The 20,944-nt window shown below is 41.4% G+C and overlaps 1 protein-coding gene across 1 annotated transcript in view; it reads left to right on the forward strand.

Annotated features, from left to right (window-relative positions):
* The first annotated feature begins 17,357 nt into the window (after positions 1–17,357).
* Positions 17,358–20,944, forward strand: part of LOC140843841 (uncharacterized) — a 118,159-nt gene continuing 114,572 nt past the window's right edge. Inside the window, exon 1 of the mRNA XM_073214253.1 lies at positions 17,358–18,028. Coding sequence (XP_073070354.1) covers positions 17,358–18,028 — 671 coding nt within the window. The remainder of the gene's footprint in view (positions 18,029–20,944) is intronic.

The raw sequence follows: 20,944 nt of genomic DNA on the forward strand, positions 1-20,944 counted from the left end.
AGCAAGAGTTCGGTGCTGGAGGTGGTAGGTGACGCTGGAGAGGTGAGCAGGGCTCTGATATGGAAGATCCTGTGCGCCAAGCTAGCTGGGACTTTTTTGTGAACAATGAGGAAACAATTATATTAATCCTTATACCTAAGCTTTTACCTCGCCCAAAGCAATATGAAAACCAGCTCACTGCCCAATATTTAGATATGAATTGCCATTACCTATGAACATTTAAAGATAAATCTACTCTGAAAGGGCTGATTGAAATTTCTAGAGAAAATATGTGGTAATATAAAACATTGTTAACTATCCGAGTCCGTTTCCTCTCCCCCTCTCCTTCCTTGCTGAGAGAGCCCCAGTTTCGTTTGTGCTTATTGCCCATATAATCTTGTATTGGTGGATGGGGCTCCCTGACCTCAGGTGACTGTTTAAGCCAGAGGTTGGCAAACTACTTTTCCTGTAAACATTTTAGGCTTTATGAGCCATATGGTTTCTGTTTCAACTACTGCTGTTGTAGAGTGAAGGGTAGTCTTTAAGAATACCTAAACTTTATTTACGAACACTGAACTTTGAATTTCACATAATTTTCCTATATCGCAAAATATTATTTTCTTTTGATTTTTTGCAACCATTTAACAATCTACAATTCCATAACTCACAGGCTGTACCAAAACAGGCAATGGGCCAGATTTGCCCATAAGCCATAGTTTGCCAACTCCTTGTATAAGATAATCAGGGTGGTATCATTTTCTTTGCCAAAGATTGGCTTTAACATGGACGGGAAGTTAAATCTTGACAAATGTGACTTCAGCGCGGCATTCTGTAAGCTTCCCTTGATCTACAAGAGGCACATGAGGAGGAACAGGTTTTTATTGCCCACAGATGCTGCTCTGTCAGGAATGATGCCTAGAGCTGCTGTAAGCCTTGTTGAGACCATGATATTTCCCATCTTTCTACAAGAATAACAGTAGAAGGAAAGAATCTGATTGAATATTTGTAATATTATTGAGTTGTTGAATTAACCTGGAAAATATTTGAATCTTCATGAAATTACTAAGTGTTGAATTAACCTGGCTCTAGAGTTCTTGGTGTAAGAAATAACAACAGTTCTTATTATATCAGCCACTTATAGTTAAGTTTTCTGTTATTTAAAGCCAAAAGTATTCTGACTGATATACAAGGAACCAGGAGAATACTTTCTAAGCCATTAAATAGAATAAAATACAACTATAAATGCTTCAATGGAAAGTCATTTAAGACAAATTTGAAGTAAAAACAAGGGGTGGAAGAGTTTGTGCAGCTAGAATGCCACATTTTGAAGATACGTATGTATATACTTAAAATTTAGAGAAGACTGATTAACCATGATTAATTCTGGGAAGTGTTATTGGGATGAATGGGGAGGAAAAAGGAGACAATTTTTATTGTGTTACCTTATTGTTTACGTTTTTAAAAGAAATGCAATTATTACTTTTAAAATTGAAAAACTGATTTAAAAACAAACAAAGAAAAATTTGTTAACTTCTGGACATGCAGGCATTTTGAGTAGGATTCTGCAGGAGTCTGGTGAGGTAGCAACTCAGAGCTGATGCCTAGAGTGGAGAAAGGCCCTAGACTCAGGTAAGTGATTTTACTTATTCCCTTAATGTAGCATCTTGAGCTATGGCAGCTTCTCTCTGAGTGAAGCTTCCATGGGTCTAAGCCAGAAGAGAAGAGCCGGGAATACTGGATGCCACCACAACAGTTTATCTCCTCTTATCTCTCTGTGAGAGAGAATATCTAATGGACCGCCTTTGGGTGTTAAGACTATGTCTAGTCTCTTCTACTATGGGCATTGATGGATTAGAAGGAGGAAAAAGGTGTTAAATAATACTTGGTGATGGAAATCTTTCCTTACATTTCACTAGGAAGACTTTACTTGTCTGAGAATGACTTCAGTGAAGAGAATATTAAGAAGATTGAGAGGAAGATAAAATTAAAAAAAAAGAAAAGGCCTACAGCATGAGGGATTCATGAGGGATTTAGCTTAGAATTCAGGAACAAAGTTCTGACAGTAAAAACTACCACAGACAGAACAGAGGTTAATTACAGACATGTGGTCTTTTCATTATGACAGGTGAAAAGGAAATTATCGTCTGGCTAGGATGGCATTATGACAGTTAGAATCAAAGATGAAAGAGAAATAGCATGTATTTCAAACCTCTTCATTTTACAGATGACAAAACTGAGGGTGAAAATAAGCGATGAAGACCATACAGTAAATAAGCTGTAAAGCCAGACCAGCGTTCAGCTTCTTCTACACCACATTTCCTGGGAATTATTTTGTCTGTAAGCAGTAGGACGCACTCGATGACTTAAAATCCTTTATAAGTTAAAGACATTAGTCAAGAACTAAAGCTGTGATTATCAGAATCAGGAGTTGTTTTCATCTGGGGGTCATGGTCTATGCTCAGGGAATCCTGAGCCCTCTGATATTTATGCAAAATTGTGTGTATGTATATTTAGAAATCTATAGTTCCCATGATGACCTAATTTAACCACAAGTATTCCAAAAGCTGAATTTTAGATTAATTTCAGATGGTGAAATTGGGGAAAATTATGCAATGAATTAAGTAACCAGTTGCAGAAAGAACCCAACCTCAGCAATGAGGGGTGGAAGAGTTAAGGAGACTCTTAGTCCTTCAGTGATTCGGGGATAATTTTTAGGGCATCTGATTATATCAATGTATCAAAAGCTAAGTGGGTATGGAGGAAAACTTATGAGGGATTTTTGAATTGTCCAGGCCAAGTAAAACTGCACCACAGATTTTCTCTCCCTGTTCAAAAAAAAGCCTAGAAAATTCACCAATTCAGCAACCAAAAAATGAAAGGGGCATACCCTAAAGAGAAAAAAATGAAAAAATGAAAAACTGCCAAGCACACACAGAAACAGAACATCCTTCAGCAGAGCAGAGAAGAATGAATGGGCTTATTTGTTAACCTTACTCTTGCATCCACCTACCCTTCCTAAGCTAGAAGAATAAATATACCAGATTCTTAGGTTCACACTAATATCCTTACATTTGTAGAGAAACAAAGCTAGTGCATCTCCTTACATTTTTCATTTTCTTGCTGTACATTACTGCAAGAAAGTGTGGAAAGTGAGCTCTGAGGCTGACTCTGTCTGACGCAAGTGAAAGCCCCAGGGTTACTTGCTCAGATGGGAGACTTGCTGATGGCTGAGCGCATCTCACCCTGGGAATGAGGTAGAATTCTCAGCTAGGACACTCAGCAGAGAGCTCTTAATGAAGACCTGATAGCAGTTTACTCTCTAATATCCTCCTGAACCAAAGCACTGGTTTGGGGTCCAGCATAGCACGTCAAGGCATTGTTAGCACAACTGCCACCCCTTTCCATCCCTAGGTGAAGTATGCCTGAAACATAAGAGCATCCTACCCTAGAATCAGGGTGACAGGAGAGTGGATGTCATAGTTGGGGGTACTTCCTTCATGTGTCACAACATCCAAATCACAGCTTTTTATAAGACAAAGCATGAAGAATACCTAATTTGTTGCTACCATGGGTCTGGGTCAGCGAAGATGTGCAGAATTCAGTCCTGCAGTCCAGTAGTTGCTCTGAAAAGCATAAGTAACCCCAACTATACGGCAGCATACAGGGGGCTAAGGAGAGGATGGGTAGAGATGTGGGAGATCATGCTTTCACTTTCCTGAACCTCCTGACTCCTACAGAGGCTGTGACATAAAGCTTCTCTCAACTGCTTTTCACCACCTAACGGTAGCAATGTAAAAGATTTATTTTCAATAAGAATTAACTGCATCTCCTTTTAAAATTGTGATTGATTTTAAATACTTTGTAGGTAGTCAGTTACAAAACCAGTTTCCTGGGACTCTGCAATTATCACAAAAAAGCTAATAGCATATTTGACATTGGGTTAAAGAGGTGATTTTATGGTAAAAAAAAGTGTATCTTTCTAGCCAGTCATATTACATATTCAACTAGCATGTATCATACCAATGGCTTATTAGCTGCTATCTAGATAGTTGATTTTAGGGATTGCTGATAGATGTTAGGGATCTGCAAACTACCTAATGTGCAGAGGTTTACAAGCTCCCTGGTACAATCCCATGTAACTGTCATGTTAACTCACCATTAAGGGCTAACTCACCTGCAAAAGGGAGATGTTAACAATACCTACCTCAAAGGCTTCAAATGAGGATTAAATGAGATGATACACACGAAGCAATTAGAACAGGGACTTGTGCATAAAAATGTATGTCAATCAGGGCCTGTCCAGGGAACAGAATCTCTCACAACCCAAAGGAAGAAGTGTTAGGGAAAGTACCACTCACAATGGTGTGAGTAGGGTGAACAGGGACAAGTGAGGGCTGGTGGGTGCCCGGAGGCCAGTGACATCCTCCAGGCTGAGGGAACATGGGGAGGTGTGGTCCCAGGTGATCAGTTTGCCATGGGGTAAGGCAGCCAAGGACAAAGAATGGATATGAGGGGCAGGGGTGGTGGGGAAGGGAATGCTGGTTAGCTAGTACACTCTGGTTCATTTTTCTATTTTAAACCAAAACTTACTCTCTGAATCCTAACAATGCTGCTATAACTTATCTTCTTCCCTCTAGGGGAAATAAATTGTGTGGAATTTTGTTTATACATAAGCTCATGCTTTCTTTTTTAACATCTTCATTTATTACTTATACATTTAACAAATAATTATGGAATAACTAGTTTGGGAAAGTACTATGTTAAGTATTATGTATAGGACTAGTATTCTGGTGGAGCCAATATGGCGGCATAGCGGCGTGAGTAGAGCAGCAGAAATCTCCTCCCAAAACCACATATATTTTTAAAAATGCCACAAAGACAACTCTTCCTAAAAGAGAGACCAGAAGACACAGGACAACAGCCAGACTACATCCACACCTGTGAGAACCCAGTGCCTCGTGAAGGGGGTAAGATACAAGCCCCGGCCTGGCGGGACCCGAGCGCCCCACACCCCAGCTCCAGGCTGGAGGAGAGGAGTCAGATTGGGGAGGGAGAGGGAGCCCAGGACTGCTAAATAGCCAGCCCTAGCCATCTGCACGAGAGCGCAGACACAGTGCATGCGTGGGGTCCTGGATACTAGGGAAACAGGACAGTAAAATCTGTGAGCAGGACCCTGCAGCTGGTGCCCTGGAGACAAAGAAAAGCAAGTGCTTTTTGGAAGTCTTAAAGGGACAAGGACCCCACTGCCGGACGGAAGAGTCCTGGGATACTTAGTCCAGCAGCAGGGAACTCCAGCCACCCTAAAGCCCTGGATTGCAGGGCAGCTCAGAGGCCCCTCACAGAGATAAACAGCCTCCCAGATGTTCAACCTACAACGCAGCTCCACCATATCCAAGCAGTGGCCGGAGCCAGGTCACGCCCACAGCAACAGCATAGATAAACTCCATAGTGGACAGGCAAGAATCAGAAGCCCGGTCTGTGCACAGCTGCCCAGCACAAGCCACTAGAGGTCGCTGTTCTCCCAGGAGAGGAAGGCCACAAACCAACAAGGAGGGAAGTGCTTCCAGCAATCACTCGTGCCAGCTCTGCAAACTATCTCTATTGCCATGAAAAGGCAAAATTTGAGGCAAAGATTACAGAGACAACACCTGAGGAGACAGACCTAACCAGTCTTCCTGAAAAAGAATTCAAAGTAGAAATCATTAACATGCTGATGGAGATACACAGAAATATACAAGAGTTAAGGGGTGAAGTCAGGAGGGAGATTACAGACATCCGGAGGGAGATTAAAGACATCAGGAAGGAGATTACAGAAGTGAAACAAACTCTGGAAGGATTTATAAGCAGAATGGATAAGATGCAAGATTCCATTGATGGAATAGAAACCATAGAACAGGAACGCATAGAAGCTAACATAGAGAGAGATAAAAGGATCTCCAGGAATGAAACAATATTAAGAGAACTGCGTGACCAATCCAAAAGGAACAATATCCATATTATAGGGGTACCAGAAGAAGAAGAGAGAGAAAAAGGGATAGAAAGTGTCTTTGAAGAAATAATTGCTGAAAACTTCCCCAAACTGGGGGAGGAAATAATTGAACAGACCACGGAAATGCACAAAACTACCCCCAACAGAAAGGACCCAAGGAGGATAACACCAAGACACATAATAATTAAAATGGCAAAGATCAAGGACAAGGACAGAATTTTAAAGGCAGCTAGAGAGAAAAAGGTCACCTATAAAGGAAAATCCATCAGGCTATCATCAGACTTCTCAACAGAAACCTTACAGGCCAGAAGAGAATGCCATGATATATTTAATGCAATGAAACAGAAGGGACTTGAACCAAGGATACTGTATCCAGCACGGCTATCATTTAAATATGAAGGAGGGATTAAACAATTCCCAGACAAGCAAAAGGAGGGAATTTGTCTCCCACAAACCACCTCTACAGGGTATTCTAGAGGGACTATTCTAGACGGGAGCACTCCTAAGACTAAACAGATGTCACCAGAGAAAATAGAATCACAGCAAAGAAAGTAGACCAACCAAATACTAAATAAAGGCAAAAAATAAAATCAACTACCCACTAAAAGCAGTTAAAGGAAACACAAAAGAGCACAGAATGAAACAACCAACATATAAAGAATGGAGGAGGACGAATAAGAAGGGAGAGAAGAAAAGAATCTTCAGACAGTATATAAACAGCTCAATAAGCGAGCTAAGTTAGGCAGTAAGATTCTAAAGAAGCTAACCTTAAACCTTTGGTAACCACGAATCTAAAGCCTGCAATGGCAATAAGTACTATCTTTCAATAGTCACCCTAAATGTAAATGGACTGAATGCACCAATCAAAAGACACAGAGTAATAGAATGGATAAAAGTGCAAGACCCATCTATATGCTGCTTACAAGAAACTCACCTCAAACCCAAAGACATGCACAGACTAAAAGTCAAGGGATGGAAAAACATATTTCAGGCAAACAACAGTGAGAAGAACGCAGGGGTTGCAGTACTAGTATCAGACAAAATAGACTTCAAAACAAAGAAAGTAACAAGAGATAAAGGAGGACATTACATTATGATAAAGGGCTCAGTCCAACAAGAAGATATAACCATTCTAAATATATATGCACACAACACAGGAGCACCAGCATACATGAAACAAATACTAACAGAACTAATGGGGGAAATAGAATGCAAAGCATTCATTTTAGGAAACTTCAACATGCCACTCACCGCAAAGGATAGATCCACTGGGAAGAAAAAAAGTAAGGACACAGAGGCACTGAACAACACAATAGAACAGATGGACCTAATAGACATCGATAGAAATCTACATCCAAAAGCAACAGGATATACATTCTTCTCAAGTGCACATGGAACATTCTCCAGAATAGACCACATACTAGCTCACAAAAAAAGCCTCAGTAAATTCCAAAAGATTGAAATACTACCATCCAACTTTTCAGACCACAAAGGTATAAAACTAGAAATAAATTCCACAAAGAAAACAAAAGGGCTCACAAACACATGGAGGCTTAACAACATGCTCCTAAATAATCAATGAATCAATGAACAAATTAAAATAGAGATCAAGGAATATATGGAAACAAATGACAACAACAACACAAAGCCCCAACTTCTGTGGGATGCAGCGAAAGCAGTCTTAAGAGGAAAGTATATAGCAATCCAGGCACACTTAAAGAAGGAAGCACAATCCCAAATGAATAGTCTAACATCACAATTATTGAAACTGGAAAAAGAAGAACAAATGAGGCCTAAAGTCAGCAGAAGGAAGGACATAATAAAGATTAGAGAAGAAATAAACAAAATTGAGAGGAATAAAAGAACAGAAAAAAAATCAATGAAACCAAGATCTGGTTCTTTGAGAAAATAAACAAAATAGATAAGCCTCTAGCCAAGCTTATTAAAAGAAAAATAGAATCAACACACATCAACAGAATCAGAAAAGAGAATGGAAAAATCACGACAGACTCCACAGAAATACAAAGAATTATTAAAGACTACTATGAAAACCTATATGGTAACAAGCTGGAAAACCTAGAAGAAATGGACAACTTTCTAGAAAAATATAACCTTCCAAGACTGACCAAGGAAGAAACACAAAAGTTAAACAAACCAATTACGAGCAAAGAAATAGAAATGGTAATCAAAAAACTACCCAAGAACAAAACCCCCGGGCCAGACGGATTTACCTCGGAATTTTATCAGACATACAGAGGAGATATAATACCCATTCTCCTTAAAGTTTTCCAAAAAATAGAAGAGGAGGGAATACTCCCTAACTCATTCTATGAAGCCAACATCACCCTAATACCAAAACCAGGCAAAGACCCCACCAAAAAAGAAAAGTACAGACCAATATCCCTGATGAATGTAGATACAAAAATACTCAATAAGATATTAGCAAACCGAATTCAAAAATATATCAAAAGGATCATACACCATGACCAAGTGGGATTCATCCCAGGAATGCAAGGATGGTACAACATTCGAAAATCCATCAACATCATCCACCACATCAACAAGAAGAAGGACAAAAACCACATAATCATCTCCGTAGATGAGGAAAAAACATTCGACAAAATTCAACATCCATTCATGATAAAAACTCTCAGCAAAATGGGTATAGAGGGCAAGTACCTCAACATAATAAAGGTCATATATCATAAACCCACAGCCAACATAATACTGAACAGCGAGAAGCTGAAAGCTTTTCCTCTGAGATCAGGAACAAGATAGGGATGTACACTGCCCCCACTGTTATTTAACATAGTACTGAAGGTCCTAGCCATGGCAATTAGACAAAATAAAGAAATACAAGGAATCCAGATTGGTAAAGAAGTCAAACTGTCACTATTTGCAGATGACATGATATTGTACATAAAAAACCCTAAAGACTCCACTCCAAAACTGCTAGAACTGACATTGGAATACAGCAAAGTTGCAGGATACAAAATTAACACACAGAAATGTGTAGCTCTGCTATACACTAACAATGAACCAATAGAAAGAGAAATCAGGAAAACAACTCCATTCACAATTGCATCAAAAAGAAGAAAATACCTAGGAATAAACCAAAGAAGTGAAAGACCTATACCCTGAAAACTACAAGACACTCTCAAGAGAAATTAAAAGGGACACTAACAAATGGAAACTCATCCCATGCTCTTGGCTAGGAAGAATTAATATCGTCAAAATGGCCATCCTGCCCAAAGCAATATACAGATTTGATGCAATCCCTATCAAATTACCAGCAACATTCTTCAACGAACTGGAACAAATAGTTCAAAAATTCATATGGAAATACCAAAGACCCCTAATAGCCAAAGCAATCCTGAGAAAAAAGAATAAAGTGGGGGGCTTCTCAATCCCCAACTTCAAGCTCTACTACAAAGCCATAGTAATCAAGACAATTTGGTACTGGCACAAGAAAAGAGCCACAGACCAGTGGAACAGATTAGAGACTCCAGACATTAACCCAAAAATATATGGTCAATTAATATTTGATAAAGGAGCCATGGACATACAATGGTGAAATGACAGTCTCTTCAACAGATGGTGCTGGCAAAATTGGATAGCTACATGTAAGAGAATGAAACTGGACCATTGTCTAACCCCATACACAAAAGTAAATTAGAAATGGATCAAAGACCTGAATGTAAGTCATGAAACCATAAAACTCTTAGAAAAAAACATAGGCAAATATCTCTTAGACATAAACATGAGTGACCTCTTCTTGAACATATCTCCCCAGGCAAGGAAAACAAAAGCAAAAATGAACAAGTGGGACTATATTAAGCTGAAAAGCTTCTGTACAGCAAAAGACACCATCAATAGAACAAAAAGGTACTCTACAGTATGAGAGAATATATTTGTAAATGACAGATCCGATAAAGGCTTGACGTCCAAAATATATAAAGAGCTCACCCACCTCAACAAACAAAAAGAAAATAATCCAATTAAAAAATGGGCAGAGGAACTGAACAGACAGTTCTCCAAAAAAGAAATTCAGATGGCCAACAGACACATGAAAAGATGCTGCACATATCTAGTTACTCGAGAAATGCAAATTAAAATCACGTTGAGATATCCCCTCACACCAGTAAGGATAGCTACCATCCAAAAGACAAACAACAAATGTTGACGAGGTTGTGGAGAAAGGGGAACCCTCCTGCACTGCTGGTGGGAATGTAAATTAGTTTAACCATTGTGGAAAGCAGTATGGAGGTTCCTCAAAATGCTCAAAATAGACTTACCATTTGACCCAGGAATTTCACTCCTAGAAATTTACCCTAAGAATGCAGCACTCCAATTTGAAAAAGACAGATGCACCCCTGTTTATCACAGCACTATTTACAATTGCCAACAATTGGAAGCAACCTAAGTGTCCATCAGTAGATGACTGGATGAAGAAGATGTGGTACATGTACACAATGGAATATTATTCAGCCATAAGAAGAAAACAAATCCTACCATTCGCAACAACATGGATGGAGCTAGAGGGTATTATGCTCAGTGAAATAAGCCAAGTGGAGAACGACAAATACCAAATGATTTCACTCATCTGTGGAGTATAAGAATAAAGGAGAAACTGAAGGAACAAAACAGCAGCAGACTCACAGAACCCAAAAATGGACTAACAGGTACCAAAAGGAAAGGTACAGGGGAGGATGGGTGGGTAGGGAAGGATGGGGGGGGGAATAAGAAAGAGGGTATTATGATTAGCATGCATAATGTGAGGGGTGGGAGTTAAGTGGTAGCTGTGCAGCACAGAGAAGACTAGTGATTCTACAACATTTTACTATGCTGATGGACAGTGACTGTAATGGGCTTTGTGGGGGGGATTTGGTGTACGGGAGAGCATAGTAAACATAATATTCTTCATGTAATTGTAGATCAATGATAAAAAAAAGAAAGAAAAGGGGGATTACTGCCTTATAGGATAAAACTAACTGCAAATCAACGATTAATACATGCATTACATATCCTTCATTTTGATCTTCTAAAGGGTGTCAGATGATCAGGTATGAAAGTACATTTTTCTGATAATATTCTTTTCTCTTAAAAAAAAAGGCAGTTCCTGTGTAGTGATCTCCAGTAGGTTCTTCACAATGGTATAAAGGTCATACCAAAGTGTGGGCAAAGGGTTTGTTTGTGTTTATACAGAGGATCAAAGCCTAATTTGGCTACCCAGAAAATGAATTAAGATACAATATGAAGAAGAACTTCCAAAATCAACATCCTCTGGAAGAGTCATTCCAGAAGATGATCATCAAAAAACTTCAACAAAGATCCTGGCGCTGTTGCAGTTGTTGCTGCATTCATCCCACCGGTTCCTGGACTTGCCATTGGAATGAAGAAGGAGATATGTAAGCTGGCCTGTGCATACAGTAAAACAACAAATTTGACTGGATCCATACTGTCGGAACTCAACCAAGAATTAGGAGAAGTGCAAGTTGCAGTGCTCCAAAATCATGCGACTATAGACTATCTACTGTTAAAAGAACATATGGGATGTGAACAGTTCCCAAGAATGTGTTGTTTTAATTTGTCTGATTTTTCTCAAACTATTCAAATTCAGTTAGACAATATCCATCATATCATTGATAAGTTTTCACAAATGCCTGGGGTACCTAACTGGTTTTCTTGGTTTCCCTGGATATGGCTGGTATTTGTAGGTCTGCTTTTGTTATGTAGCTGTATTCCTATTATGTTACTGTGTGTACACAATTTAATAAGTAGTTTGTTAAAACCTATACATGCTTATGTTACTCTACAAGAAGATATGTCAAAGAAATAATCAATCTTCCCATGTTTTCTTCCATCTGCTACTTCTATAGCTTTTCTTCTTCCTTCCTAATTACAACCCTTTAGTAGAATTCGTGCCTCATATAGAAAATTACTGAGTATCATAATTCTTCCGAGTGGTAAAGATACCTCAAGACAAATGCTGGGCATAGAAGTCACAGGGCATAAATTTGCAAAGAAGTAAAAAGCTAACCTTTTCAAAGAATATTGCTTCTCTCTCAATTACCAACTTTACATTTCCCTGTATGGCCCCAGAAGATGACTGGGTAGCCAGAGACGGGTAAGATTCCTCAAGGGAGGAACAACCTAAGACAGGCACAGTCGAAGGGGGGCCATCAGATGAGAAATTGGGGATCAACAGAGGGGAGGCTTAGAACCTCATCCCCCTGTTTTGAGAGAAATCTTCTGCATCCATGGATGTTTTGTTGCCCTTGTCTAGCTAGGATTAATACTTAGCCTATGGGCATAGACCTGATCATCTACATTTGCCCTCTTACAGCACTAAATTATGTTTTCTACCTTTATCTTGCATCTACCTACCACTTCAGCATTTTATTAAAATAATAATAATAAGAAGAAGAAGGGAGTGGGATTCACATATAAATCAAGTATAAAAATCAAACGAATAATCATATCTGACTTGATTGTTTATAGTTCATGATGCGTGATCAAAACCGAAAGTTTCTGTGATATGACTGCCCTTGCACTGTTTACCATGTAAGGACTTACTGACTATGTAAGAACTTGTTCACCATGTAAGAACTTGTTTGTTATGCTTCAGAAGATTGGAGACTGTTGAGAATTAGGCTTGGGTTGATTAATGATTGTGCATTGAGTCCCCTATACAGAATTTTATTGATGTGAACAACCATTTGATCAATAAATACAAGAGATGCCTTCTCAAAAAAAAAAAAAGATTAGTATTCTTGTCCTCGTGGAGATTATCATTTATGAACCACTCATATAAATGAATTTAACATCATATAAATAATAATATAATAAAAATCCCCAGTATAATCTTATGCCATGAGGCTCCTTGGCATGCTACATGCCTTCCCAGGGGAATATTCTATTCTTCTCTGAGAGTATTCACCTCACATCTTCTGGCAGCAGGATACTTCCTTAGACAAGTTCAGATCCAGAAATCCGTCCTCTTACCGCCTGGACAATCCTCTCTCCCTACCTCTTTCAATATATACATTGTTATTTCAAATCCTCATTATTTCTCAAAACAAGTTTCCATTCTCTTCTCTCTTCCCAAGGGACATTGATGGCCCTTGAAGGCTCACCTCAAGTTACAAGCAGTGATTCCACTCTCTCTAGGGATGTGACCAGCTCAGTCATTGAACATTCCCTGCAAAAGAAGAATTAGCATTCCCTCACTCACCCACCACCATAACAAAAAAATCAGTTACACATTCCTTTAAGAGAGCAAAGTGTAGGGGAAAAATAAAGAGTTCTATTAAATTAAATATTTTGATCTATGGTATTCCTATAAAAATGCAACTCTACAAATGATTTCAGGGGTTTCAGGCTCTACACACTGTATTATGTGATGCTGTGTAACAAATTACCCCAAACTTTTGCAGCTCAGAAATATAAACACCAATATTTTACACAATTTTTAGTGGTCAGGAGTCCAGGTGTGGGTTAGGTGGGTGGTTCTGGCTCAGAATCTCCCATGAACTTGCAGTTGAGATGTCAGCTGGAATTGCAATCATCTGAAGGCTTGACTGGAGCTGAAGGATCTGCTTTTAAGGCAGCTCATTCACATGCCTGGCAGGTCAGTGATGACTGGTGGCAGGAGGATTCAGTTCCTTGCCATGTGGACCTCTCCATAGGGCTGCGTAAATATCTTCATGATAATGGCAGCTGGCTTCCCCCCGAGTTGGTAACCTAAGAGAAAACATGGCAGAAGTCATGATGCCTTTTATGACCTGGCCTCAATAGTCATACATAATTTTTATGGTTCTGCAGGTCACCCCTATTCATTGTGGGAGGGCACTACACACAGGTGTAAATACTGGGAGAAGAGAATCACTGGGGCCTCCTCAGAAGCTGGTTATCACTTATGTCAAATTCTCCCTATTTCCTTATTTCTCCAGGTTGATTTTATCTACACTAAAATTAACAGATTTGATTAGAAGTCAGAGGACTGTGACTGTTGAACAGTACTTAGCTAGGTCAGGTAATCTGAATGGTATTTTTTTTTTTTTGATAGGGCATGTCTCATATTTATTGATCAAAAGGTTGTTAACAACAATAAGATTCTGTATAGGGGACTCAGTGCACAGTCATTAATCAACCCCAAGCCTAATTCTCAACAGTCTCCAATCTTCTGAAGCGTAACAAACAAGTTCTTACATGGTGAACAAGGTCTTACATAGTCAATAAGTCCTTACACGGTGAACAGTGCGAGGGCAGTCATCACAGAAACTTTTGGTTTTGATCATGCATCATGAACAATAAACAATCAAGTCAGATATGAATATTTCTTTGATTTTTATACATGATTTATATGTGAATCCCACATTTCTCCCTTATTGTTATTATTAATTTTTTTAATAAAATGCTGAAGTGGTAGGTAGATTCAAGATAAAGGGAGAAAGCATAATTTAGTGCTGTAAGAGGGCAAATGTAGATGATCAGGTCTGTGCCCATAGGCTAAGTATTAATCCAAGCTAGACAAGGGCAACAAAACATCCATGGATGCAGAAGATTTCTCCTAAAACAGGGGTGTGAGGTTCTAAGCCTCACCTCTGTTGATCCCCAATTTCTCATCTGATGGCCCCCCTGCGACTGTGCCTGTCTTAGGTTGTCCCTCCCTTGAGGAATCTTACCCGTCTCTGGCTACCCAGTCATCTTCCAGGGCCATACAGGGAAATGTAAAGTTGGTAAGTGAGAGAGAAGCAATATTCTTTGACTGAATGGTATTTTAAAAATTATCTCTATGCTGTGGTTACTAGTATTTACACAGAACAAATGTTTAACAAATTGAATATTAATTATTAAATGTGCCAAATAATGATTCATTGAGGATAATTATAACAGAAGAAATGTGGGGTAGAGATAAGAGTAGTGGATGTGGAAAAGTGAGGAGGCTTCCAGATGTGGTTCTGCTCCTAATTTTGTGACTTTAGGTGGGTTTCTTAAATTCCCCAACCATCAGTTCCCTATTTATGAAATGTTAGAGCTAGACTAGAACTGGATGATCTCTAATGCTGACTTCAGGTCCAGTACTCTCTAGACTGGATATGAAGCCACATCTATACAACAATACCCCGTTCTCTTTAATCTGTCTGCTGCTAAATCCGTTTCACAGATCTCTTCTAACAAGGTCCATTTTTTCTTTAGCAATTGTCCTGCATTCCTCCATAATTCTATGCAATCGTTTGCCATTGACATGTCCATTTTCCTTTCTATCATTTAGTTCCCCGAATACAGTTTCTCAAATCTGGGTGTAGAAAAGAACTGTATAATTACCAAGATGGACTCTGATTTTATCTACAAGGTTCATTTTGGTCCATATTGAATTTAGCTGACGGCTTAACTTCGCTGTATTTACATATTTGAAAGAATGGCTGCTCTTGCTCCTGGTTTCTTTCTTTTTTAACTATTTATTTCAGTCTTATAGCAGTGAGCAAGGCAGGTGTGGACTCCAGTTATTTTCAACTTCTTTTCACCTACTTTTAGTATTTTCTTTAAGTCATAGATAGAATTCTCAGAGGTCACAAACAAAAATGTCTATAGCAGCCAGGCAGGTAATGAAAATGAATGAAACAGGCCATAAGCCCAGTTGAGACTGAATTAAAAGGCCCAGCTCTCTCAAACTAGAAATCTAGATTTTTAAAGTCAAGTCTCCTGATTTATGGAATTGGTATCTACTTCAAATTTGGAAAATTACCATATGGGCCAAATGAAACATTTTTGCTGGCTGAATTTGGCCCTTGATCCTTCTATTTACAACCTCTGTGAGCCTAGGATTACTGAGGCTATATACATCTCCATTTTTGAAAATTCATCATACCCCTGCCCACATGTTGCCAATACATGGGCATCCATGAAATATTGTTTTCCATGCCTGGTTTCTTCACTCCATCGCTCAACCTTTTCACCAATTTCTTTCTTTACTCCCAACTTCTAATTCCCAGTAAACACCTAACATAAGGGTAAAGAGGGACAAGCTAACAACTGAATTGCTGAAGTGAAAATCAGTACTGTCCATGTTAAAACTCATTTGAGAACAGTTTGGAGCTCCAAAGGCAGAACCCTAATTCTGTCTAGTTCTGCTTGCTGGGTGTGAAAGAGTCAAAAACCAACATTCTTGGTTTGAGGCAGGACCAAAAGAATGAAAATCACAGACTGAAATGAGGAAAAGCAGCAGTGCTGTGAGGGCAGACACAGATAAAGCCAGCTGCAAAATTACCAGAGAACTTTGTTTTTCCCACTGGCAGCCACATCCACCCCTTTTAATGATAGTGCTCTCTTACCAATGAGGCCCAAGCCCACTTTGCTGTTTCCATTTATTACTGGGTGCACAATTACTAAGAAGCTCTCTCATGATAGCATCCTGTCCCTGGTGAATCCCCCTTTTCCTAGTCCAATTCAGATCTGATCCCTTTTCTTCCTAGAGCTTCCAGACTCCTTTGGCGGGAACCTAACCTTAGAAAAGATGCTTCATTCTACCTGTTCCTCTGAAGCACCCTTCTTCCTGACTTACAAACAAGTCGGTGTAAATCTAGGGTGAGGAAATCCCGGGGCAAAACACCTCTAAAAACCGAAATCAGACAAAGGGAGAAACAAAGTTTAAAATCCATTTATTGCTCACAAACTGCAGTCTGGGGCCGTTTCTCTCGTTCCTGCTCCAAAGGCCAAAAACCGGTGCTCCCCCTCACCTCTCAGGTACAGATAAGCCCTCCTTGCCCCGGTAATTACCCATTGATATGGAATGAACTCCTCTCCACCTCTGGCCCCGTCCCCAGCAGCTAGCACCCCTGAGGAATGGTGCAAACGCACTAAAGCCATACTTCCTTCCACCTCTGAACGCCTATTTGTATGCAGATGTACTAAAGCCAGGCGAGATATTCTGGAAATGTTTACAATTTCACCCAGTCAGATATTATCGGATTGCAGGCTTCTTCCTGCTGGTCTTTGGCTGATTTGGCTTTAAAACGACACAGGCCCGTGTCAGGATCTCTAATCATGTTTCATGATCTCTGCTAAACCTTGCACTGAGCAGTTTGGATTTCCAATTTTTAATAGCTAAAAATAAAGATAAATGCTTTCTATTATTGTCCCATCAGCACATTTCTAGGAAGCAGTGTTCTCTCCTACTCATCCAGCCCTAATACCAGTTTAAAAATGGCTTTTGTCATTTTATCTGGTTCCCATTTCTGCAAATTCAGTTTAAATGGCTTCGGTTCTGAATTCCTGGGTTACGTTAAAATGTAGGAGCTGAGGGTGTATGGGCTTTGAGGGTGTAATTTTTTAATGTGGTAACTGTTAATTCAAGACCAATGAAGACAGGTTGGGGCCGTTTTAAATGGCTCCTCCGGGGGTGGGGGGAGGCCAAACCCTGTGCGTGTTTTCCGCCCGCTCCCGCTTGGAGGGTCGCGGTAAGGCCCGAGGGTGCAGGAAGGCGGGCCCCGTTCCCAGCAGCCAGCCCGTGCGGAGAACGCCCGGGACCGCACGCCCGCTACCTGGAGCCGGTAGCCGGCTCCGCCCCGGTCTCAGACGAGCCCCATGGGGGTCCCGGGGCGCGATAGCAGCCCGCAGGCGTGGGTTGCTCGGCGCGGGATCGGTGGGGGGGGGGGCTCCGGCGCTGAGAGCGCCCCCCGGGCGCTGCTGGGACCCCCGCCCCCGCCCCCCCCGCGGGGTCCGCGCGCAAGGTCCTCTGCCGCCGCGCGGCGCACTGCCGCAGAGCGCGCTCTCGTGCGGGGCCCTTCCCGGCGCACTGCCGCGGAGCGCGCTCTCGCCCTCCCAGGGGGAGCGGCAGCGGGGGCATCCGCGGGAGGCGGGCCGGAGGAGGCGGCGGCGCAGCCTCCGCCGGGGCTCGCGCGTACCCCGCGCTCGCCCTCCGCCTCGCCCCAACCCCGCGAGGGTGAAACGCTTTCTCCCGGCATGGAGCGGGAGGAGGGATTTAACACCAAGATGGCGGACAGCCCGGACGAGTATGGGGTCGAGGCGGGCTGTGTGCCCCTTCTGCATCCCGAGGTAAGGACCCGGGCAGCGCGCGCTCCTCGCTCTGCGGCCCCACGGCCTCCCTCCCCGGGACTCGCGGAGGGCGGTGGCCTCCATGGGGGAGCTGGGGAGGCAGGGAGGCGAGCCGGGCCCGAGCGCCGCTGCAAGCGCAGCGGGAGGACAGCGGGGCGGGTTCAGGGCGCGGGCCCGGCGTTGCCCGGACGACGGGCGGGAGGGCAGCCGGCGCCGTCCCCCGCTGCCCGCGGGCGTGACTGCGTGGGGCCCGCGGGGCCGTCCCCTGTTCCGCACCTTGCCTCGGGACGAGGGAGCGCGCCCGGTGTTGATTTCCTCTCTTTGCCTTCGGGGAGCGGCGCCGTCGGGCCCCCGTGCCGCTCGCCCTGGGGAGTGCGGGTCCGCAGTGGTGTCCTTCCAGTCTCAGCTGGAGGCGCACCGCGGGCGCCAAGAATCGGATGCCCTGTGTGAATGTCTGCCCTTAAGAGATGAAAAAGGGAGGCTGGAACTTTGGGAACACAGTCCGCTCCCAGGAGCTCGCCAGGTGACGTTTTCTGAGCCGGGAGACCGTGCAGCACGTTCCCCACCACATGGGCTTCCTACCGGTTAAATAAACGGCCCCGCCCCGGGTCGCACCCGCCGGTGCCTGTTTGCCGCCGGGCTCCCGGCCACTGGTGCTCGCGGAGGCCTGTAAGCTGTGTTTGATTCATTCCGGTCTTTAATCCACAGTGATGTGCGAATGGGGCGGCGGCACCGCTGCCTGAACTCAGGCTTGTGAGGTTAAGGGATAAAGACGATCTGTTTTGTAATAGGGGGAACACGCATGGGAGTCCCTACCTGGTCATTGTGCGGTGGAACGATTCTACTTATTTCTGGATTTGGGGTTGTAGCATGCTCATATTATTTAATAAAATGTAAATAAAGAGAAGCACTTAGCCATGTTATATATTAATATTTACCCTGCCATTCATCACTTTGATTTATCAAAAACAGATGGGACAGTTCCTTAGGATGTAACTGGGCCATTCTCAATAGAAAAGGCTATTCTGGATTTCTGACAAACTGTACAGTAAGACTAAAGTTTGTTATTTTTTTTTTTACCAGGGTAGTAATGTGTTTAGAACTGGCATTGGAGATCTCTCTCTATTATTCACACCTAGGCCCTAAAAATATGTGAAGAAATAGAGTTTTCAGATGATGTGTTGAAAATGTTTTGAAGGAATATTTCTATTCGCCTATTCCTGTGAACATATTTCAAATACTTAAGTGTTGATTCTGTGTATTTTAACATACTGTTCTCCTTATAAACCTTTGCTTTGTTAAATAGCACATTGTTTGGTACTTTAAGAATAATTTTAACGTCTATCAAATCCAGAGGTTGCTTGGTTTAATGGCCTGTAGCTTGAAAGTTTAGACACTACTTTTCAGGTTGCGTTTAATAGGATATTTCTAGAAAATCGGCTTCTTCATCATTGAAAATAGAAATTGATAGAAATATCTGCTATTCGTTTTGACCTAACAAACCCAGCGGCTGATCAATTTAGATGCTTTGAGTCTTAAGCGCCTAATTAACACGGGCTGAGGTCTTTCTCCATTTTTCCTGTAGGGCTGTGAGTTCTTCAGCAAGCTACTTCTGAGTTCTAGTGGCTTCATCGTTTATAATAATGGGATTTAACAGTAACAACAACAGGCTCTTGTGAGGATTAAGTGAGATAATGTGTCTTTTTCAGTAATAAAAATAAGCAGTGCTTTTAGTCCACCTAGGAAAAAAACCCAGTTTCTGACTTGGTGAGCAAATAAAGTAGTAGACCTATTGGTCAAACAAACTTGGGTTCCAGTTCTGGATTTGTAATGAGTAGCTCAGTGACCTAAGACAAGTGCGTAATATCTTAAAGTGCTTTTTCTTCATCAGAAAATAGAAATGTCTCCTTCATTTGGCTGTAAGGGATTAGGTGAGACTGTTGAGGATCAAGAGCTGGTACATTGTAGGTGCTCAGTTGATGTTACTTCTTTTTCCTCTTTGAGCTGTTACACATTTATTTTGGTTTTGATGAATGGTTTAGAAACTTGTATGGGTTTTAATCTGGCAGAATAGGATCTTGCAGGAATGTTTTGCTTTTTATCTTCAAATTTAACAGTCACAAAAAGTCTCTTAAAAATATTTGTTGAGTAAATGAATTATTTGTAGGATAAATTAGCCATTACTTAAGTTTGTTAGTGTGCAAACTGTTCACTGTTAAAGCCTTTCTTAGAGGATTATGTAATTAGAGGAAAAATGAACCCTTCTTTTTGGAGGTATTTGCTGTGAGAGAGAACCTTACTTTTTAATTAAATAATCCATTCATTTAGTCAGCATTTAAACATTGGTTTGTTTTGTTTGGGTTGGTCGCTGTGTTGGACTCTTGAGACTTGGGAGGATTTTGTGGTAAATTCAATGAGATGTACAGGATTCTGGTTGAGTCAAGGCTCTGGTGACAAACAGAATCGAGGTTCTGCCACTTAACTATCATCATGGTCAAATTATCTTTTCTGCAGGTGTAAAACCAGGCTAGTACCTCTAGAGTTCTTGAGAGTATTAAGTAGGATATGTTGTGTTTATAAAGCAGTCATCACAGACCTAGGCACATAGGCTGCCAAACAAATCTAACTTTCTGAAGACCCTGGCACATAGTGAATACTGGTGCTGTTACTTTGTTGCCTGATGAAATGGGTGATTATTTGTTTTATCATGATGGAAGAAATCAGTGGCTGTTTGGAAAAAGATAAACTGATCGTCAGGGGATTCAGATGTTAATCCCTGCTCAGTAACTTAAGGCTAGTGGGCATTTAAGTACTTAGTTTCTGTTTTTATGGTAAAGGGTCTAGACTAGATGCTCTGAAGATTTTTTTCAAACTCTGATGTTCTGATTGTATGTGGTGAATTTTTAAGATCGATAG

The sequence above is a fragment of the Manis javanica genome, chromosome 10 (assembly GCF_040802235.1).
Source record: "Manis javanica isolate MJ-LG chromosome 10, MJ_LKY, whole genome shotgun sequence".
NCBI classification, from domain to species: Eukaryota; Metazoa; Chordata; class Mammalia; order Pholidota; family Manidae; genus Manis; species Manis javanica.